General features: G+C 39.1%; 1 protein-coding gene across 1 annotated transcript in view; it reads right to left on the bottom strand.

Moving 5' to 3' along the window:
- LOC127111646 (protein NTM1-like 9) overlaps positions 1-20026 on the bottom strand; it is a 30735-nt gene extending 10709 nt beyond the window's left edge. Inside the window, exons 1-2 of the mRNA XM_051046192.1 lie at positions 19822-20026; positions 19532-19723 (exon numbers count right to left, since the gene is read on the bottom strand). Of these exons, the coding sequence (XP_050902149.1) occupies positions 19532-19723; positions 19822-20026 (397 nt within the window). The remainder of the gene's footprint in view (positions 1-19531; positions 19724-19821) is intronic.
- Between the last annotated feature and the right edge of the window lie 4037 nt (positions 20027-24063).

Here is a 24063-nt window from a genome sequence, read left to right as displayed (position 1 = left end):
GGCCTCTACCACCAAACCGGTAGCTGTAAGTCCTATCTTTGTGGTTTTCTACCCACTAGCTGGTAGTTGTAAAATCCCACTTTCCTCCCCTTGTTGGAATTAACCCTTTGTGCTCGTCCCGATGATGACTGGTTACTTTTCCGTGGTTTTCTGCCTACAAACCGGTAGATGTAATCCCCTCTTTGTGGTATTAATGGTCTTGTCCCCTTTAGATACTTGCTTTGATCAAACAGTATTGTCCCCATTGGGTCTTCACTTTCTTTTTGGATACTTGCTCCAAGTTAGCAACTTTATCCTCTTTTGATTGGTCATCTTTTGCATACCTAGTCTGGTACCCAGATGCCTGTCTTTTCGGTCGATTATTCATTTAACAACCTACAACCCGGTTATGGATAGTCTTCCATGCGAGCGTATTATCTACGTTTTGACGGCTATAGATAATATGTACTTATGATTTCCCGGTATTCAGACCGAAGGAGTTTCCGACGATCAGGTCGATGTACTCATGGCACAAGGCCAATTTTCCGGTATTCAGACCGAAGGAGTTTCCGACGATCAGGTCGATGTACTCGTGGCACAAGGCCAATTTTCCGGTATTCAGACCGAAGGAGTTTCCGACGATCAGGTCGATGTACTCATGGCACAAGGCCAATTTTCCGGTATTCAGACCGAAGGAGTTTCCGACGATCAGGTCGATGTACTCATGGCACAAGGCCAATTTTCCGGTATTCAGACCGAAGGAGTTTCCGACGATCAGGTCGATGTACTCATGGCACAAGGCCAATTTTCTGGTATTCAGACCGAAGAAGTATTCTCCTCTCCGTTGGTGTCGATAAACGTCGAGTTTTTTCCCGATCATCCGTTGATGATTTGGTTGTGTCCTCCTTCCCAAGTGAAGTATTCTCCTCTCCGTTGGTGTCGATAAACGTCGAGTTTTTCCCGATCATCCGTTGATGATTTGGTTGTGTCCTCCTTCCCAAGTGAAGTATTCTCCTCTCCGTTGGTGTCGATAAACGTCGAGTTTTTCCCGATCATCCGTTGATGATTTGGTTGTGTCCTCCTTCCCAAGTGAAGTATTCTCCTCTCCGTTGGTGTCGATAAACGTCGAGTTTTTCCCGATCATCCGTTGATGATTTGGTTGTGTCCTCCTTCCCAAGTGAAGTATTCCTCCTCTCCGTTGGTGTCGATAAACGTCGAGTTTTTTCTATTCGTCCTATGACGTCTAGTTGTACCTGTCCCCACGTGGATTTACCTCTCCGTTGGTCTTGGTAAACGTTGAGTTTTTTCCCATTTCGTCCGTTGACGTATGGTTGTATCCCTTCCATTCATTCATTAATGTTTGGTTACCTCTCCGTTGGTCTTGGTAAACGTTGAGTTTTTCCCATTTCGTCCGTTGACGTATGGTTGTATCCCTTCCGGTCATTCATTAATGTCCGGTTACCTCTCCGTTGGTCTTGGTAAACGTCGAGTTTTTCCTAGTTGTCCGTTGGCATCTAGTTGTGATTTCTATTCCCATTCGTCATCGTTGTGATGTCTGGATGTGGCCATACCCTTTGAAAACCAAAAAAACAAAACAAAATACCCAGTAATAAATATCAAATCCCAGTGGACGTTTCCATTGGTGGATCCCTGTATTGTGCAAATTCTACGGTTCTTGGTATTCAATCCCTGTTTACCCTGGAAGTCTGACAGCCGTTGCTCTCATCCATTCGGGTTCCCAGCTGATTGAATAGGGGCAGCTGTAGCACCTCAAATTTGCACCTATCATTGTACATACATTTTCATATTAGGTCATAGCATATCATGGTCCATTGCATAGCATTTGCATAACCCTCAGTTGCCTCAAGAGCAAGCAAGCAAGAATTAGGTCAAACTGATCAGGAGATCAGTCAGTCAAGCAGGCAAGTGCATTTTTCAAGGAGCCAAGGCCCTAGGGTTTGTCCAACAAGTTCACATGACTTGGAGGTCCATTTGAAGTGTTCAAGTCAAGGGTTGAAGGCTCAGAGGTCATCAGTTCATACACAGACAGTCAAAAACCCTAGACAGTCAACAGTCAGTCAAAGCAGTGGATGGTGGCCATTCTTGTGGAATTTGGACACCATGCTCATTAATCAAGAGTTCATACAACTTGGGACATCATTTGAAGTCAAATTCTCAAGGAATTAGGGTTTGGAAGTCATCAGTCAATGCACAATCAGACAGAAACCCTAAAAGTCAACTGTTGGTCAACTGTCCATTTAATCAGTGATTTGATGATTGGATTTGGTTTGTGAGAGCTCATTCATGGCCAAATAGTCCTCATATATCATGTCAAACACCATCATGGAAGAATTTGAAGCCAGATCAAAAATTTCCAAAAGTGGAAACTGGACCTGTAACTGAAACCTGCCATAAATGGAAAGTCTTGATCCTCAAACTTACATCATGATACAAGCTTCAAATGAATTTTTGCCCAACATGAAAGTTGAAGATCTTGTTCTCCCATTTCCAAAAAGTCCAAGAACTCTCAATTCCCATGTGTGGTTGGCAAGTTATGATCGAATCGATTTCAGAAAATCTTGAACTTCAAAGGGCCATATCTCTCAAACCGTTTGGCCAATTTTGGTGGGGTTTTTTCCTACAAGTCACATTTCATCTCCTCTTTCCAAAAATATAAATTTCATGAACCAAAACCTTGCCAATCAAAATGGCATTTTTGAACCTAGCATATGTGAAATTCAAGTTTGACCAATGGTTGACTTTTTGAATTATGCATTTTTAACACTTGGGGCCAATTGGAACTTGCTTGGAATGTTATTTGCAGCATGTACAAAGTCAAATTCGTGCAAGTACTTGCACCCATCACATAGCCATGCCTAGTTGCTTGAAAATGGGAAGAAAAGTACAATTTGCAACCACCATATCCCACATATCCATGAGCCATGCCTTGTACCACAAAGGCAGCAGAATTGTCCATGATTTTCTGTCATGAGAAGTCAGTAATAGCAGCCCTCACATTGCTGACAGAACGGCATTCATTTTCAAAAACATGATCTCACTTGCATTTTTCTAAAAAATCTGTAAAACTTGCCTTTGCCAAGAACAACATCCAACAGCAGCCAGTCAAGAGCTTCCAAGGTGAACTGAGCCTGGCATTGTTATTTTACCATCCATTCATCAAAACCAAACTAGTTGCAACCAACAAACCAGCAGAAAAACCTTGTGCTAAAAAACTGCATCTTGGCCATCTTCCAAAGGGCTGTCAAAACTTCAAAGTGACAAATGCATTGCCCTGCCACAAACAACATAAAACAGAACTCTTGAACATTTTCTGTCATGAGGAACCAATGACAGCAACAAACCAATAGAACACAAACCAACTCACTCATGCTGAAATCCTCATTCTCTCTCATTTGACATTGGGACAAAAATTGCAAATTCTGTTCTAAACAATAGGCAACATGAAACAGCACTTTTGGACATCATTCACTGTCCTATGAAACCCTGCCTTGCCAACCAACAGCAGCCTCATAACACAGAAAATCATCCATCTGCTAAGAAACTCACTTTGGCACTCTTGCAAAATCTGTCAAACTTCAAAGGAATGAAACCCTGCCTTGCTTAACACAATATCTCCTCACCATTTTTTCTGTCACTTAGCAGCCATCAAACATAACATAGCAGACCAACCAACTTCATTCACTCTCAAAATCTCACCTTCTTGCATTTTCAAATTTTCTGTCAAAACTCCAAAGTCACCAAGCCTTGCCTTGCCCTGAACACAATCCAAGCATCCTTTTGAACCACTAGAGGCAGCCACAAGCCAGCATAAACCATGGTGTTCCCAATCTCATTTTCACATTTCATTCAAAAAACCACAAAATAGCCAAAACATGACAGCTCTTGTTCTAAGCATTTGTTGATCAAAAGAGCATTGCAAACACACCTCAAATATCACATAGCAGGTGTCCAAAGCCTCAAAACCTGCAGAAAACATCAAGAACTCAAAATCACTTTTCAACTTGTCACATTGTGTCAAACTTGCATTTTCAAAGCTACCTTCACTCTCAGGTCCTTCCAAGCTTAGCAAATTAGTTTGTCATGGTCCATAGGGTATATTGAAGCTGTCTCAAACCTCCATTGCTCACTGTTTGAAAATCAAAAACATCACCATTCTCAAAAATCAAGCAAAACCAGTTCAGTGGCCATCTTCATTACCAGCTTGATTCAAGTTCAAGTAAGGTGTCAAACAGCTTGCCTTGGACCCTTTGAAGCTATCTGGATACCTGTCAAGCATTGAAAGCATCTCCAGCATCACATTCAACATTGCCCTGTTCAGTTTGGTAAATTTTCGAGCTCCATTATTCTTCAAATTACTACATGCTTTGGATAGGTCCTTTTATGCTGAGCTCAACAGTGTTTTTAGTTTTAAGGATGGTTTAGTGTGTAGCAAGTTATGTTGAATTGAATGTGGGTGATCCAAACTTGTTTTTGCATGTTTCTATTTGCCTAGCTCGATTTAGTGAAAACTAGTGATGAATTCATGTTGCTTGTTGCTTGCTGGTCATTTCTATATATGCAATCGACATTTCTGAAAAAAATTGAGAAAACACGATTTGGGGATGAAGGTGACATGAAACCCTAATTTTTCTTCAAGCCTTGCCCAGAACTGGCCTCTTTTCACGTGTGCATGGCCCCTTCTACCATCAACCAATAGGAACATTTCGTTCCTTGGCCAAAACGGCTGTGTTTTGATTAGTGAATCATGGAATTACCAAACTACCATTCTTGCTTTATTAATTCAATTAATTTCTTCATTTCATTTCACTTTGATATCCAATCTTCCAAAAATCATAAATGCTTCAATTTTAATCCAATTTGAATGGGATTTTTTGTGTTGTGTTCATCATGATCTCTACTTTTTTATCATTATTTTTCCAGAATTTTTTGATCATTGGTTTTTGTTTGGCACTAGGGTTTGTGACATGTGACCAATTTTTGTACACTTTGCCAAAACATTTGTGAAATGGTGATACTTTATCCAATGGCCCCCAAATTTTTTGTGTTTAAACTAGACACACTCATGGTGATTTTGGTGTAGAGTTTGTGAATTTATCATTTGTGGTTTGTGAGTTATGATTTTTTGAATTAGGGTGTGACAATTTGTGTCACATCATTGATGTCCAACTTCATGATTTTCATTACCATGCTTCTTGACCTCCAATTGATCTGATTTTTTGCATGAACCTACTCTTGTATGTCTAGTTTACATGTGAATTTTCTTGGAATTATTTGTGGCATTTCCTAATTGTTTGAGATTTTCTCCCCTGGTTAGTCAAATGTTGACTTTGTGTGACACATGTTCCCTTTTCATTTGTGAAATTCTCATACTTTATTGGATGGACATGAAATTTTACATGAGATAACTAGACATCCTCATCTTTACCATGGTTTTGGTCCCATTCATTTATCATACACCATCTCTGACTTATGATTTTTCTAAGTTGATGCATGTTTGGTTGACTTCTTTGAGCATGTTCAAGATTGCTTTGACTTTCTGATTTTCATTGACTGCCTTCCACTTGTCCAAATGAGATGAAATTTGACATGCTTACCATGCTATGGATTGTGATTGATCATGATTTATTTGGTGATTTTTGGAAATGTTTAAGATTGCTTTTGAGCAAGTCTTGCTGTTGACTTCTATGAGTTTCTGTTTGCCATACTTTGACCTAATTTGTTCATGAAATGATGATAGTGATTGATATGGATGTGAACCCAATTGGTTGTGTTTCTTAATTGTTTGAACATGATTTTGGATACTTACCCATGCTGTTTTGACTTTTCTTATTCTCTTTTGACCCTAGGCTTGCCCTAGTGGTCCTGTTACTCACCTTTGAGCTTGTGTTTTCAGATTGACCATCAAATGGCCATTGAGACCAATTCTTTTAATTGAGCTTGCTTAAATATCATTGTCTAACCTCTTTGTCTTGTAGGTAGCTTGGCTCACATGCTTTAAGCTTTGTGCCTTGCACATTCACTAGCTTGTGTTGACTGGTTGATGTCTGTTTCATTTTGATTTAACTCTGACTTGTATACTAACTGTGCTTGACTGATTTCAGGTACTTTAGTTGCTTTTAGTTCCTTGTGAACTTTTGCTTTGCTTTGCTTGTATAAGCAATTTGCATTGAGGTATGTCTCTTTGCCTTCATGTAGTCTGGAAGACCTGGCCTGTTACTTGGCCAGGCAACTGTCTGAAGTCCTCCTTAAGAGGCAATGTTTGTGGATGTTTACTTTTGTCCTTGCATAGAGTCAAAGTCCTCCTAAGTGAAGAGGCAATTGGTGGAAGGTAGGGATATGCAATCTATCCCCCACTATTCAGTGTGTCATCTGCTTTGCTCACACCACTGTGTTGATGCATTTCAGATACAAACCCAAGATCTTGTACAATTGTACAGTTGAGTCAGTTTCAAATGTGTAGAAGGGTTCCCACTTTCTGAACCCACACATTCTTGTCAAATGCTCTCCCAGGCCAGGGATAGAAGCAATGAGGCACACCCCTCATCTCCTTTCATCTGCTTCACCTTAGCCCCGCAATGGCAAGGTTAAGAGCAACATTCACCCAGTTCCAGAGGTTTGTTTGTTGAGGTTGATATGACCCCTCGACTAAAACCTAGCCTTGTTTGAGCCACTTGCTTGTATATAGTGTGTGTTATCTGTGCTTGTAGGATTGTTTGACTTGCTTCCTATGCAAGTTAGGATTGTTTGACTTGCTTCCTGTGCAAGTTAGGATTGTTTGACTTGCTTCCTGTGCAAGTTAGGATTGTTTGACTTGCTTCCTGTGCAAGTTAAGTGTGTGTGTGGCTTGCTTCCTGTGCAAGCCATACTTAGGATAGGCTGGCTCCTTGTGCCATTTAGCTAGAAACCTTAACTTAGGGATGATTTGCATGATAACATCTAGGCTCGAGTCGTAGTCTCCCTAGTTGTGTCTCCCTCTGTTATCTGGTTAGGCTAGTCCTGTATCCCTCTGTAGGGGAACTACATCGCCCTGATCTTCACACCAGATGAAGTATGTAGGCAGGAGATTGAGCTGATCTCTCCGGGCGCCCTTTTTCTTTTTTGTGTGTGTTGTCTGACATTTGCTAGGCTCGAGTCCTTGACTCCTTAGCAACCTGTCGTCCGTTTGTTTGTGTGTGCTTGATAGTTATAGGCTCGAGTCCCCGACTCCCTATTAACTTGTTGTGTTGTTGTGTGCTTGGAAGCTGATGTAAGTCCATCGAGTGGCATTAGGGTTCCAGTGTGCGTGTGTTTGGTTCGGATGCTGATGTAAGTCCAGTGATTGGCGTTCAGGCTCCATGTTTGCCTTCTTGTGTGTGTTTTGGTTCGGATGCTGATGTAAGTCCAGTGATTGGCAGTCGGGCTCCACGTTTGCCTTTGCCTGTGTTTGTTTGTGCGCGTGTCAGCCGAGCTACGAATGCTCTGATTCTTCTCTCGTCCGAGAAGATACGTATGCATAGGATGCGATATCCTAGCGAGCATGTGTCGTTTCCCCAGTCCGAACTACTTCGACTCTGATGTCTATGCCTGATAGACTAAGTAGGCCCAGGATGCGACATCCTGCCGAGTTCAGTTTCAGTCTGTTTTCTTGCGTCTCTTTCAGCCAGTGTGTGTGTGTGTGTGAGCAGTGTTTAGCAACCATTTTCCTTCCTTTTGTGCGTGGATCCCGTAGAGTACTACGGATGCGTAGGGGTGCTAATACCTTCCCTTCGCATAACTGACTCCCGAACCCATACTCTTTGGTCGCGAGACCATGTTCTTTCCCAGGTTTACTCTGAGCGTTTCCTTTCCCTCTTTTGGGATAAATAACGCACGGTGGCGGCTCTGTTGTTCTTTCTTTCCCGCCGGTTTTTCGCGTGATGCGACACAAAGCACCGCCTGAAAAGGCTCTTTTAACAACATATGAACCTTCATAGTTTGGAGTCCACTTGCCCCTGGAATCGGGCGCGAAAGATAAAACTTTCTTGAGCACAAGGTCACCTTCTCGGAACACACGGGGCTTGACCTTCTTATCAAAAGCTTTCTTCATCCTTTGCTGATATAATTGACCATGGCACATGGCAGTCAGTCTCTTTTCTTCAATCAAATTCAGCTGGTCATAACGACTCTGAACCCATTCAGCATCAGTCAACTTGGCTTCCATCAAGACTCTCATTGATGGGATCTCCACCTCTACTGGGAGTACAGCCTCCGTGCCATAAACAAGAGAGAAAGGGGTTGCCGCTGTTGAAGTGCGGACAGATGTACGATATCCGTGTAAAGCAAATGGCAGCATCTCGTGCCAATCTTTGTACGTGACAACCATCTTCTGGATAATCTTCTTGATATTCTTATTAGCAGCTTCAACAGCCCCATTCATCTTGGGTTTGTAGGGAGAGGAGTTATGATGCGCAATCTTGAATTCACTACACAGTTCTTTCATCATTTTGTTGTTCTAGTTAGATCCATTATCAATAATGATCCTATCTGGAACACCATAACGACATATGAGTTGATTCTTGATAAACTTTACAACCACCTGCCTGGTCACGTTTGCATATGATGCCGCTTCAACCCACTTGGTGAAGTAATCAATTGCTACGAGAATAAATCTGTGTCCGTTGGACGCTTTTGGCTCTATCATGTCGATCATGTCAACTCCCCACATGGAGAAAGGCCATGGTGATGAAATCACATTCAGAAGTGTCGGGGGAATATGAATCTTATCCGCATAAATTTGACACTTATGGCATTTCTTCACATACTTGCAACAGTCAGACTCCATTGTCAGCCAATAGTAGCCTGCTCTCAACATCTTTCTAGCCATTGCATGTCCATTGGAATGAGTACCAAATGAAACTTCATGGACCTCAGTCATCAACAGGTTTGCTTCGTGTCTATCCACGCATCTGAGCAGAACCATGTCAAAATTTCTCTTATAAAGCACATCGCCATTGAGGTAGAAACTTCCTGACAATCTCCTCAGAGTCTTCCTATCTTTCACAGATGCCCCAGGCGGGTAAGATTGGTTCTGAAGGAAACGCTTGATATCATAATACCATGGCTTATCATCTTTCACCTCTTCTACTGCAAACACATGAGCTGGTCTGTCCAAGCGCATCACAGTGATATTGGGGACTTCATTCCAAAGTTTTACCACAATCATCGAAGCAAGTGTAGCAAGAGCGTCTGCCATCCGATTCTCATCTCGAGGAATATGATGGAAGTCAACCTTAGTAAAGAACGTTGAAATCCTCCTCGCATAATCCCTATATGGAATGATACCAGGCCGATTCGTTTCCCATTCACCCTTAATCTGATTAACAATGAGGGCCGAATCACCATAAACATCAAGATGCTTGATCCTTAGATTAATGCATTCCTCCAATCCCATAATACAGGCCTCATACTCAGCCATATTATTCGTGCATTTGAAAGTTAGCCTTGCTTTAAAAGGAATATGTGTGCCCTGAGGAGTAATAATCACTGCCCCAATACCATTTCCATATTGATTTACAACGCCATCAAACACCATACTCCATCTGGAACCAGGCTCTGGCCCTTCATCGAGTGTAGGCTCATCGCAATCTTTCATTTTCAAATACAGAATCTCCTCATCTGGGAAGTCATACTGAACTGACTGATAATCTTCGATCGGCTGGTGTGCCAAGTGGTCAGCCAAGATACTACCTTTAATAGCCTTCTGAGCTCGATGCTCAATATCATACTCAAATAACAACATCTGCCAACGGGCAATCCTCCCTGTTAAAGCAGGCTTCTCGAAGATATACTTGATTGGATTCATTTTAGATATCAACCACGTCGTATGATTTAACATATACTGGTGCAAGCGCTTAGCAGCCCAAGCCAAAGCACATCATGTCTTCTCAAGCATGGAATATCGAGACTCATAATCGGTGAACTTTTTGCTCAAATAGTAAATAGCATACTCTTTCTTTCCTGATTCGTCTTGCTGACCAAGGACACAACCCATTGAGTCTTCAAGAACAGTCAGATACATAATCAACGGTCTTCCTTCCACGGGCGGAGATAGGATTGGAGGCTCAGATAAATATTCTTTAATGCTATCAAAAGCTTTCTGGCAATCTTCGGTCCAATCATGGGACTGATCTTTCCGGAGGAGCTTGAATATCGGCGCACATGTGGCAGTCATGTGGGATATGAATCTGGAAATATAATTCAAGCGGCCAAGAAAACCTCGGACTTGCTTCTCAGTTTTGGGCGCAGGCATCTCTTGTATTGCTTTGACCTTTGCAGGATCAACCTCAATACCTCTTTCACTAACAATAAAGCCCAATAATTTGCCGGAACGGACTCCAAATGTACACTTGTTGGGATTCAGACGAAGCTTATACTTTCTCAGACGCTGAAAAAGCTTCAACAAGTGCTCTACATGTTCAACTTCCGTTCTTGACTTAGCAATCATGTCGTCAACATATACCTCGATCTCCTTGTGCATCATATCATGGAACAAGGTAGTCATAGCTCGTTGATACGTGGCTCCGGCGTTCTTCAAACCGAAGGGCATCACTCGATAACAGAATGTTCCCTAAGGTGTGATGAATGTTGTCTTCTCCATATCCTTGGGTGCCATCATAATCTGATTATATCCGGAAAATCCATCCATAAAGGAGAAGACATTGAATTTAGCTGTATTATCTACCAACATATCAATATGTGGTAGAGGAAAATCATCTTTCGGACTAGCTTTATTCAAGTCTCTATAGTCCACACACATCCGGACTTTTCCATCTTTCTTAGGCACGGGCACAATATTGGCTACCCATTGAGGATATGTAGAAGTCACCAGAAACCCTGCATCAATTTGCTTCTGAACTTCCTCCTTGATCTTCACTACCATATCAGGATGAGTTCTTCTGAGCTTCTGCTTCACAGGCACGCACTCAGGTTTCAAAGGTAGGAAATGTTGCACAATCTTTGTATCTAGACCGGGCATGTCTTCATATCACCAGGCAAAGACATCAACATATTCTCGTAACAACTCAATCAACCCTTTCTTGACAGACTCCTCCAGGAGTGCCCAAATCTTCACTTCTCGCACACAATCTTCAGACCCCAAGTTGACTGTTTCCAGATTCTCAAGATGCGGCTGAATGATCTTCTCTTCATGCTCAAGTAGACGGGTAATCTCGTCGGGAATCTCTTCAACATCATCTTCTTCCGCCTCAAATACAGGAAATTCAAAGTTGGGAGCTGGTGGTGGGTCATTATGTTCAATGGGTTTGATTAACCTGCATAATGATTTTGGATATAAAGAGCTTTAGAATTCAAACAAGGCAAATCACTATGCAGATGAAAAGGTTGATTTTATTCTATTTTTAGGTTTTATGTGATCACCAATTTCATGAAAAAAAAGCGAAAAGGGAAAATAATTGGAAAAACAAATATTTAACATGAATCTATTGAATGAAAATATCATTGTATTTATGCGCCAACAATGTCATCACTCCTCCTTTTGGCATGGGAGGAGGGTTTTTAAACACAATGAACATTACTCTGACTTATGGATGACTGTTGGAATATCCACAGCGACCCAATTATTGCAGATTCCCCCAGGGATGACGAAGTTGCCAGAATCCTCTTCGTCCTCTTCCAGAACGGCAGCAGCCTCTTCGTCTTGACCAGTGTGGATGAAACCTCCACTCTTGAACAGCCCTTGCGTATTAGAAACCCCAGATGAATAACCTATGCCAGCCCGGGACTTGTTATCTTCTAGCTCAATCATTTTCCCTAATCCAGCAGTTGTACCACGCTCAATGGCCAACTTTGCATCTTTGTAAGAAGTAAATGAAGGAGTTCTTTTCTCAATAGGTTCAGCAATAGATAAAGCTTGGAAAGGAGTTCCAACTTCATCCTCAGCATCTATATATGAGAAGGAAGACAAATGGCTAACCAGGAGAGCCTTTTCTCCCCCTACCACCACCAGCTTCTTATTCTTCACAAATTTCAATTTCTGGTGTAGGGTGGATGTCACAGCGCCTGCCTCGTGAATCCATGGTCTGCCTAAGAGACAGCTATACGATGGGTGAATGTCCATAACCTGGAAGGTAATCTGGAAATCACTTGGTCTGATTTTGACTGGGAGATCAATCTCACCAATCACAGTTTTGCTAGACCCATCGAAAGCCTTCACAACTACTCCACTCTGCCTCATGGGAGGCCCTTGATATGACAACTTCGAGAGAGTGGATTTCGGCAATACGTTCAATGATGACCCAATATCCACCAGCACGTTGGACATGGCGTCATCTTTGCAACCCATAGATATATGTAATGCCAAGTTGTGGTCTCTTCCCTCCTCGGGGAGATCAGAGTCACAAAAGCTCAAGTTGTTACAAGCAGTAATGTTTACAACAATGCTATCGAATTGTTCTATCGTGACATCATGATCCACATATGCCACATCCAAAACTCTCTGCAGAGCCTCTCGGTGTGGTTCTGAATTCAAAAGCAATGATATCACGGATATTTTGGATGGCGTTTGTAGAAGTTGGTCTACAACATTGTACTCGCTCCTTTTGATGAGCTTCAACATCTCATCACAGTCTTCTTTCATATTTCCGCTCGGGTCAACAGAAGCAGGAGTTCTCAATGTAGAGGAGGGATGAACAACAAGTGTCGGGTTCGGAGAGCTCACAGCATTCCCAATCGGGCGTTCAACAGAATCAGCATTAATTCTTACTCGAGCATCCGCTTGAGGCTTTGGCGGTGCTGAAAATACACGACCACTACGGGTCAAACCGCTAACATCAGCAATATTTACAACAGATGAGGATGGCAAGGACACCTCTTTCCCATTTTCTACCGCGACAACATTATAGCGATAGGGGACCGCCTTTTCAGAAGAGTACGCTACCGGTCCGACTGGCTTAATGATGAGAGCAGGAGAAGCCTTCTGCTTGCTACCATCATACTTGATTATAACAGGCCCGGGGATCCGGAATACTGGAGAAATCACGTTGACCTCATCGGCGTCTTCGTCAACATTTCTGTTTTGAAGGATCTCAATAACTCCTTCATCCAGCATTTCTTGGACATCTTTGCGCACCTGGCGACAACCTCTTTTGATTAACAGAACAGACTCGGCATCTATCGTGGTCATGCTCATAATGACTATAATCACATAGCAAATGATGCATCTCAACCAGAGATTGTCGAATATGACTGACATATTTGACTTTGTATTTGCCAGGGCAGCCCTGGACCATGTTGACAGACTTCCCATGCCCGGACAATGGGTTCTTCTTCACGTTAGGACCTACGTCCTCAAAACATAAAATGCCACACCTCACAAGGTCTTGAACTTTGGTCTTCAAAGGGTAGCAATTCTCCACGTCGTGGCCGAGAGCACCAGAATGATAAACACAGTGTAATTCGGGCTTATACCACCACTGGGGGTTAGTAGGTATAGCCGGTGGGTCTCGCGGAGTAATCAACTTCCTCTCTATCAAAGAAGGATATAACTCTGCATACATCATCGGAATAGGATCGAAGGTGACCCTTTTCCTCTCGTAACTCGTGCTGGTTTGATTACCGTTTCGAGGTTGGTAGGCCTGCTGTTGCGGACGGTGCTGTTGATGTTGATATTGCGGATGTGGTTGCTGATTGTTGTTATGTTGCTGGTATTGCTGATTATCTATGAAGATAGGTGCTATATGAGCCACCTGGTGCTGGTTACCGGCGGGACGCACAGCCTTCCTCCTCACAGAGGGTCTTCTTGGTTTCATATGAGAAGTCACAGCATGTGCCTCTCCTTCTTTCTTTTTCGCAAATGCCCTATAACGTTTGGCAGAAGAGCATTCTTCTCTTGTCAGACGTCCTTCTCTAACCCCTTCTTCTAGACGCATCCCCATATTCACCATCTCGGTGAAGTCAGAAGGAGCGCTAGCAATCATCCGCTCATAATAAAAAGAACTCAAGGTCTTCAAAAAGATCTTGGTCATCTCTTTCTCTTCTAGCGGAGGCACGATCTGTGCTGCTACCTCTCGCCACCTCTGGGCGTATTCTTTGAATGTTTCCTTGTCCTTCTGGGACATGGCCCTCAATTGATCCCTATCGGGAGCCATATCCACATTGTACTTGTATTGTTTGACGAAGGCCTCGCCAAGATCGTTGAAGGATCGGATGTTCTCACTGTCTAAACCCATGTACCAACGCAAAGCAGCACCGGACAAACTGTCCTGAAAGTAGTGGATGAGCAATTGGTCATTGTCGGTCTGAGTCGACATTTTCCTGGCATACATGACCAGGTGGCTGAGAGGGCAAGTATTTCCCTTGTATTTTTCAAAGTCAGGGACCTTGAATTTCACAGGGATCTTCACATTAGGAACCAAGCAGAGTTCGGCAGCAGACTTGCCGAAAAGATCCTTTCCTCTGAGAGTTTTCAATTCCTTGTGAAGCTCAAGAAATTGATCATTCATAGCATCCATCTTCTCATAGACATCTGGGCCCTCAGACGGCTCAGAATGATAAATGGTGTCCTCTACTCTGGGCAGAGTATGCACGACAGGAGGAGGAACAGCAAGGACCGGGCTAGATGCCGGCATAGAAGCAAAGGTGGGAGCAGGACCATCGGGCATGAAATTGGGAGGCATCCCCCACGGGAATCCGACTGGCATGGCCGTTGGAGCAAAGTGTGCACTGGCTGCAGGCACAGTCGAGGAGACAATCTCAGAGATGACGGTCCTCTGGGGAGGAGTTAAAGGTGTTGGAGAAGACTGGCTCTGGGCAGCCATGAATGATTCCATCAAGGCGCTTAATCTGGCCACTTCCTCTTTCAGTTCGCGGTTCTCTTGTTCCAAATGATCCATCAGTCTCGAAATGTTGGCTCTGGTGTAGTACCGGTGAGTTAGCTTGTTTTCAAAATAAATGAAGAACACAAAGTCAGACCACAGGACAAGAAGTCGGGAACAAAACCTGCTTATGCACATGATGCATGCAATGCTCGTGCATATGATTTTTTCTTTTATTTCAAAGGAACTTTAGGGTTCTATTTGCAAAGTTTGGAAATATTAAACACTTTTATATGGAAACATAATATCTGGGAAATATTTTACACCAAAGAAGTACAGCATTGGTAACCATATACAAGAGAAAAGGAAAATAATCATCCTATGGATCCCTAGAAACAATCATCTAAAGCTCGGGACACAGGAAGATAAGATGCACGAAGCCTCTTCACCTCCCTCTCGTAAGCTGCCTCCATGTCTGCTTTCTCCTTGGCGAGTCGGTCGTACTTCCTTTTCCAAAACTTGGAAGACCGAGGAAGTAGAGAAGTCCATGCATAATTAGGATCATCAATAACCTGATGTTCGAGGAACTCTATCAAAGCATCCTTCTCCTTGATCTGCTGAAGCAACTCTTCTCGTTCACGGATCCAAGCACGTGAGCGGTCTTCGTCTCTCAACTCCTCTACTCCTTGGTCAGGGAGGGTTGAAGGCCCAGCCATAACCAAAGGTGTAGGTCTCGGATATTCATAAGGCATGAGATACTCAGACGCTCTCTTCCTAACCCAAGCAGTGTAAGGCTCCATAGCAACACAATTCTTAGGACCCAACTCCTTCCTTCCTTTCCTATGAATCTTGCACCAAGCGCGGACCATTCTGCCCTTCAAGTTTTGGGGGATCTTTACCCTCCTGAAAGAACATACCCTCTAACAGAATGTTATTGGGTTTATCCTTTAGGGGGAACCCAAGCTGACGACGTGCCAAAATAGGGTTGTAGTTAATCCCACCACCTGTACCAAGAAGAGGTACATTGGGGAATTCACCACAAGAGTCGATAATCTGCACACCATCATACACACGGTTGTACCAAGAGATATCATCATTAGTGAGAGACATGAGTCTCGTGGACCACCGTAGACATCCCTTGTTCTCCTTGAAGGCGACCGTCTGCGGTAAGTGAGAAATAAACCACTTATACAACAGAGGCAAACAGCACACAATGGCACCACCACCCTTTGCATTCCTCATATGCAAAGAAAAATAAGTGTCACCCAACAGAGTCGGAACGGGATTAAGAGTAGAGAAAATCCTAATAGCGAATAACACTAACCCATAGATGAGAAGTACAAATATGGCCTCAAAGGCGTCCTCACTCATGGCCTTCCATACACAGTAGCTTGAGCAATGAGGAACTCAGAAGGGAGACCTTGAATTCCACCTTTGGTAGTCATATGAGCACCAACCAGAGATTCATCTATGTGCAACATGTCTGCTATCTCTCGAGAAGTAGGAATACTCTCCAAGCCACTGAACAACAACTGATCTAGAATAGGTATACCCACAAGGTAGGCATACTCCTCAAGTGTAGGCAAAAGCTGGAAGTCCGGAAACGTGAAGCAGCGGTACAAGGGTTTGGTGGTAGTCATAAAACTGCACCAATACACTCATCAATCCTTCGTCCACCTGAGTAGTAAGAAGAGGAAGAAGCTTCCCAAAACGAGCCTTGAAACCCAAAGGATCTAATACATAGGATGTCAGATTCCTTAACTCTTTCAAGTCGGGTTGCCTGAAACTGTACTTCTTTATATTCCTTCTTTGTCTTTCCATGTCTGAAAATTTGCAAATAAACCCCTTAAGTTCCTTGAAAATTTCCTTATTTATTGATGATATGGATGCAAATGGGTGCATGAATGCATGAATGCAACAATCACACTCAAGGATCAAGCAAAGCACACCAAACAAAGGTCATGGGATGGATCATATCATCCTTAATATCAATCATCCATTTTGGTGGATTATGGTTTACACCTTATCAACATCCAAATTCCATTGATATTAAGGATACATGAACGGATCAACCACGAATCAAGGGTTTGTTGCGAGTCACGAGCATGGAGTCTCGGTTAAGAACCACCCAAAGGGAGTGTACTAGAGTTTAAACCTGCCAAACATGTTCTACAAGAGGTTCCCATAGTCATCATCCCATCTTTCGGATATTATCGGAGAAACGACTACTCGTATTCCAAGAATATTCTCAAGAGAGACTCTTATGAGTGTAGTAAGGGTGAATAGTAAAAATGAAAAATAGGTCTCTTGAACTAGGAAGGGTGATTATCAATGAAAATTGATTTTTCAAATATATTTTTTTTTCAAAAACCCTTAATAAAAGTTTTTTTTAAATGAAAAAAAAAGTAGTCAACTTGTATAATTAATTATAAACTTATTTATGATTGAGTAATCGATTACGGTTTATATATAATCGACTATACTACATATGTGAGTAAATGTTTCCAAGATATCCTTAGCATAATTGATTATGGACTAGATATAGATTTTTTTCCTTGTTTTTTCATATGGAAATTTATGACACCTCACTTAAATAAAGGGTATTGATGATCATCTGAAAAACACATTTTATTGACAGAAAACCTTACAAAAAAAATCTCTCTTACTATCATACTATATAAATACTATTTGTGATCAGTATTATTATTTTACTCTCATAGTAAATTAATAGAGATTTCCTCTCTTAAATTAATAAGATATAAATGTTGCAAGTTGAGTTTGTGTTAAAAGTAATATGCAGATTCCAAATTAAATTTCTTTTGAAAAATTGGGTGGGAATAAAAATGTCTAAATGTTATGCTAATTGCGCAACAATGTCGCTTTCAATGTCCTAATTGAGCAAGATTACAAATAATCCACCAAAACTACCTATCTATAATAATATTATTATGACCACAACTTTGAGCTATGCCAATTTTAGATTCCAAGTGTTTAAAGTACTATAAACTTGATTATGTTACATATGAATGTGAATGAGGGGGAGTTAAAATAACATATTCAAATTTAAATTGTTAAAAATAACTATGTAAAACAACTTTAAAAATATTTGAAAGGTGCATTTCATAAACAATAAACGGATGTAGTTTTTACATGAGATAACATGGTTTTCTTTCAAAAGAAAAACCATACATGTGGTATATTTGGTGACTTACGTAAAGTAAATAATTTGATCTTAATAAAATCAAACTTTTTCAAAATAATTAACATAATTTTCAATATTATCGAAGTTTATAAACTTCCATGGATCACTATAATCTTCTTCCATTGCGGTTTCAAAATGTTGATCTTGTGGCATGGAAGTTGCATCTGTCGACAAAGAATATTGTCTTTGTTGAGCATTAAAATATTGATATCGTGACAATAAATCTTGTATTTGTTGTGTCCTAAAATGTTTATTGGCTTGGTTTTGAAACATCATGTTCGGTAATCGAAAATCTTGCATTTGTTGAGCATGAGAATGTTGAACAAATTGATATTGTGAATTGTTTACAGACAAATAATCTTGCATTGCTTGATCTTGAGAATGTTGATTTAATTGATAGTGTGAGATACCAATCATATTTGCTGATAAGGGAACTTCTATTGGTTGAAATTGAGAATGTTGATTAAGTTGAGATTGAATCATCATGTGTTCTAACATAGAATCTTGCATTTGTTGAGTCATTGAATGTTGAATGGGTTTGCATGGTGGAGGAACAACCACATTGGTAGATGTTGTCACCTTTTTGTTGTTTTGACTTTTAATTTGACATTTCATTCCATACTTATGCTCATAAATTTTGCATAAAACCCAATCATCCTATAACATAAAAATATGAAATTTGCATGAGATTCTACTTTTTGTATACATTTAAGATAAATAATACTACTTTTTCACACACAAAATATATAAACAATAATGTTTAAAAAAATAAGAACTTGAATTTATTTTAAATGAGTTAAAATTAAAAGTTAATGAATTCATTTTTAAAAACGAAAAATTAGTGATTTTTTCATATAAAAATATCATGAAGTAAAAACTCAAATAAATGAAAATGGTATGGAAATATACAAAACCATTTACAAAATTTATAAGCATGTGATACATAACTAATGAACATTTTATAATGAAATAATTTATTAATTTAATATTTTAACTATCAAAAAAATAAAGTTTACAATTATTTTTAGTTTTGTTATTAAATATAATTACGCAATAGTTTGTTACTACTATTTTGCTTTAGTCTTTTGAAAGTTAACTATTTCTTGTCATTTACTAGAATATAAAACTAACTATTATTTTCTAGTTTGTTACTACTATTTTACTTTAATATTTTGAAAGTTAAATACTTCTTGTCACTTACTAGAACATAGAACTACTTATTATTTAAACTCAAAATAAAAATTAAATATTAATTTTAATTTAATTTAATATAAATTTTAAGAATTTTTTTACATTAACATATAAAAAATTTATTAATTAAATAAACTGAACTTCTTCTCTTATATTTTATTGTTACTAACACCATCATTAATAATAAATATATTTATTAAAAAAATTAAAACACATTTTTAACAATATGTATATCATACCTTATTATTATAAAGAGTTGCACAAGAAATTGTAAAATCTTTGATTCTGAACTCTTGCATAATCCAATTGGTCTTCAAATTCACTAACTCTTTAGCCTTTCCTTGTTTACCTGTGTAAAACACTAAACTTCTTTTGAATCCAATTTCAACATCATTATTCATCACTGAATTTTCTTTTCCAGTAGCTTTCCAAAAACCATGATTTTCAACTGCTCGATCAGGACGTTGTCCATTTTCATACTTCTTACTTCTTGGCGTAAAAAAATACATTGTGTCCTCTCCTTTGAATTTATAACTATTTTCTGCAAAGAATATACCAACACAAAATCAACAAAAAGAATATAAAAATATTAAAGAAATGATAAAAATAAATGAATGTTTTTGATGTATAATAACATACCTAATTGTTGAGGAGAAAATTTGTAAACATCAACGTCATGAATCCTTGGTGGAACTATGTGAACACCTTGTAATTTTTGTTTCAAATAATAATCAATCAGCTCAATATCATTAGGGTTGAATCTGTAACCTGGTGGTAATGTAATGAGATTTATGTCTTCAATCTCATTATTTGTCGTAACATCATTAGAAAGTTGAGACTGCATGTTGCTAGCACAAAAGAAGATGGATGAAAATAATGAATGAATAAAATAATTATTGGTAGGCTGTTGTATTTATAGGTCTCATTTTTCAGTTGTGATTAGATCTTTTTACATGAGTTTCAAACTACTATATCTTTTGCTATTTAAAAGATTGAATAATTTTACCTTTATTTTCGGAATTTACAGTTACAATATTGTAGCGGGGTATTCGTTACCATTAGAGATATTGACTAAATCCAAGGTAAATCATACAAGTCGAGTCGCCACTGCACTTCTATTTATCCAAAGGAATGGTTAGAAAGCGAACAAAAACCTAATAGTTTTATCGAATCAAAAACTAGTAAAAGAGAGTCAGAGATCTGGGTAAGGGGGTTGGTTATTCAATGGGAAGGTGTTAGGCATCCAAAACATCCTAGGTACTCCTAGGGAGCCCTTTTCACATTTCTTGCAAGGTTGTTGTTTTGTGAAAGTTTATTTGTGCAAACATGATTGAAGAGATGAGAAGAGATTATACAAGTTATTTATATTTTTGTGTTTGGATGGATAAACCCATTGCCTATGTACCATCTTAAAAAAGATTATGATCAAAACCTCGTAGTTCGGGGTAAAAATCTCAAAAATGAGTTGGTGAATTGATTGGTCCAAAAGCCTTAAGGTCTTTTGTTATCAAAGGGAGAAAACTCAACCTAAAACCACAAATCCACCATGTGAGGATATCTTCAACATGCTAGTGAGAGGTTAACCCTACAATAAGCATGGAAGACTCATTGTCCATCACTAAAGATATAGGTGAGTATTACATCTACCACCAAGATAACTCAAACCTAACAGCTAAAGGTTGTGAAAATTTTGATTAAGGAAGTGGCCATTGGAACCACAAAAAAGACATTCGAATGGGTTATATTTACCAATTAGAAGTATATACAAAATGGTCAAAGTGAACTTAAAGATTCAATTCAAAATAAGTATTATGAAAAGAAAGTTTGAAAAATCAAAAGCATAAGGCTTAGGTTTCTAATGTTGAAAACAAGAGTTAAATGTTTGCATAAAAGTTTTGGCTTGGGTTAGAGTGGAGAGAAGAAGAAGAAGGGCTAAAGTCCTAAGTAAAGCAAAAAAGGTGAGGGAAAAGAAGTAAAACCACAATGGAGTTCCCTTCTTGAGATCATATTGATGATCCAAGTAGCTCCCATCCTTTGGAATAAGCAATCACAGAAAGCATAAACTCAAGCAATCAACAATCAAATGAACTCTTGGAAAGACTCCTCAATGCCTCTTGGATCTCTCTCTCTTGGAAGCTCATGGTAATGGTTCCTCAATTAAGCTCAAGTTGGAACTCCTAGCACAAGAAAACACACATCAAAAGGTTCTATAACACAATCAAAGAATGGACAAGAGGGAGTTTAGAATATGGTCATTTCAATGTCATCTTCAATATTAAGCATTCTAAAGGCTCAATGCCTAGTTGCTCTTTGACTTTTTATAGCACTCTAAAGGCCCAATGCCTAGTTACTCTTTGACTCCAAATTTGCATAGGGAAAGTCCTAAGATCTAAGTCCATTTTGTCCATTTCTTTGCATTTGGTTCACAACAATCAAAACAAAACACAAACACAATAGTATATACACAATTATGTGCTCAAGTGAGCAAAAGGCAAATGACATTAACATAAACATGTGCTCCAATGAGCAAAGGAAAAAGCAAATGAATAATATGTACAAGAATGGTAAATTGCATAAAATTAAAGTGCATAAGGTAAATGTTAATTGTTAGTGGTCAATAGTTAGTGTACCATAAGGCAAAATTTAGCGCTATGTTAAGCAATCGTAATTGGACTTATGTAGAAGTCACAACTATCTGAGGTCGGTCAATAATAATGTAGGCAACAACACAAGTTAGAAGTCTTGATTAGTGAACCAAGTTCCAACAACTTGCCATGCCAAAAAGAAGAAGAGAATTGATCTTGTATTGGTTTATGTCTTTTGCATGATTTAGGAAACAACCTATCCTTAATGCAAAGTCATTCACTTGATCAATTGATCAAGATGAATTAGATTTGAGTCAAAGAAGATTAAGTCTCCTTAATCAATGTCAACTTATCAACCTTCAACTCATTGATCAAAAATAAAAAGGAAGAAGAATAAGGAGATGAAGAATGGATAAGGAAATGGAAGGATCAAAATGCATAAGGTGAATTAAAAAATGTACCAATCCATGTGTATTGACCAAATGACATTGAAAGTCACAGTCAAACAATGAGAAATCAGAAATGAGATGAAGATTGGAAGTTAAACAATAAACAAAATATTTTTGGCATTTTTAATATTAAAATAAACTTGAATTAAAAATAAAAGAAAAGGTCAAACTTCAAAATCACTTCAAATCAACCTTGAAAGGTCCAAGTGATTTATCCCAAGTTCAACAAGGTCAAACAAAGTTTGACAAAAAATTTCAGCATTTTTAAAAGTCAGAAACTATTTTTAATCAATTAAAAATGAATAAAAATAACCTAATTGAACTAAAATCTCAAATAAATCTCAAATCAATTAAAAAATTGATGAGAATATTTTTCATAGATCCATCATCATTCAAATAGGTTAGGAAAATATTTTTGTATTTTTTGGATATCAAAAACTATTTAAAATGAATTAAAAATAACCAGAAAAGAGAAAATTCACAAAATATATCAAATAATAAAATAAAAAATATTAAAAATCAAAATCAGAAACTAGAATTTATTTGGAGAAGAATGCAATTGGTCCCATATTTTTTGGATTTAAAATGAAGAAGATATGAATTTTTGAAAATAATGGAAATAAAAGAAATAAAATCAGAAAATAAGAAATTCAAAAAAACAAGGAGCGTTAGATCTGAGCTCATTAATTGAGCTGGCAGATCATACGCTCCAGAAGCGCGCTTCCACCATAGACCAAAGTCCACGCGTAACACCATGAATTAAAATGAGTCATAACAAGCGAAGGCCAGGATTAGATCTGGAAAATGCATCCAACGATCCAAATTGGATCTGGCAATGGGACGGCCACCGGAGCCACCTTCTTCTCTGGTGAGCATGAAGATTCCGGTGACATTTACAGGTTTCAAAAGCTTAACCAAAATACACGATCTATACACCGTTGGAAAGCTGGGATGATGTACATCATCCCTGTATCACTCAATTCCACTCTAGATCTCTATTTTGAGAGAAATCAGAGATGGAAATTCTGTGATGTTCATGAGAACTTGATGGATTTCAAAAATTAAATGCACAGTAATGATGCCTCTATTGAGAGGACTTCAGCCAACACAAAATCCAAGCAAATAGATCAATAGATGATGAGTTTCGAAGAAAAAACCAGTTGAAGAACAACCTTGGATTTTGGAGATTTGAGCTTGCTTCCTTGCTTCCTTTGGCAAAACAGAAGTGCAATGGACTAAAGGATGAAGGTCTAGAAGCTTTAGATCCAAAGATTCAACCAGATGTAGTTGGATTTTAGATCTGAAAAATTTGAAGAAAAGTGAAATAGCTTCTTTGGTGAGAGGTTAGGTTTTCAGTCTGCAGCATTTCAGGTTGATTCATGGATGAAATTTGAATGGAGTGAGGTCCTATTTATAGATGGAATGGCAAGGAGAGTGTGATTCAATCCGTGTGCATGGAATTGGGCATTCATTGCATGGGCTTGCATGATCATGCAAAAGGCCCAAATTCAATGCCAAATGCAATATGAAATCATACCAAAGTGAAATGGACGTGTAATCTGAATGGTAATTGCTTGTGCATGGAATTTTGAAGTGTTATGCATAATTGAACTAAAAACTTCTCCTCTTCGAAAATACCATTTGCCAAATCCAAACATGAGCATGTGAGTAATGGTTGGAAAGGTTTTGATGTAAGGAACAATTGTTATGTTGGGAAAAAATCCATTTGAAGTGTGGAAATTGGTGAAATTGGAGTTTAAAGTGCAAGGTGCAAAACATGTAAAGGCAAAGTTTCTAAATTTAGCCAATGTTCAAGCCCCTCAGTTTTGACGATGCAAACCTCAAAT

This window comes from Lathyrus oleraceus, chromosome 1 (assembly GCF_024323335.1).
Source record: "Lathyrus oleraceus cultivar Zhongwan6 chromosome 1, CAAS_Psat_ZW6_1.0, whole genome shotgun sequence".
Lineage (NCBI taxonomy): Eukaryota > Viridiplantae > Streptophyta > Magnoliopsida > Fabales > Fabaceae > Lathyrus > Lathyrus oleraceus.
Note: the sequence above shows the minus strand (reverse complement) of the source record. Positions and strands in the feature narration are given on the sequence as shown.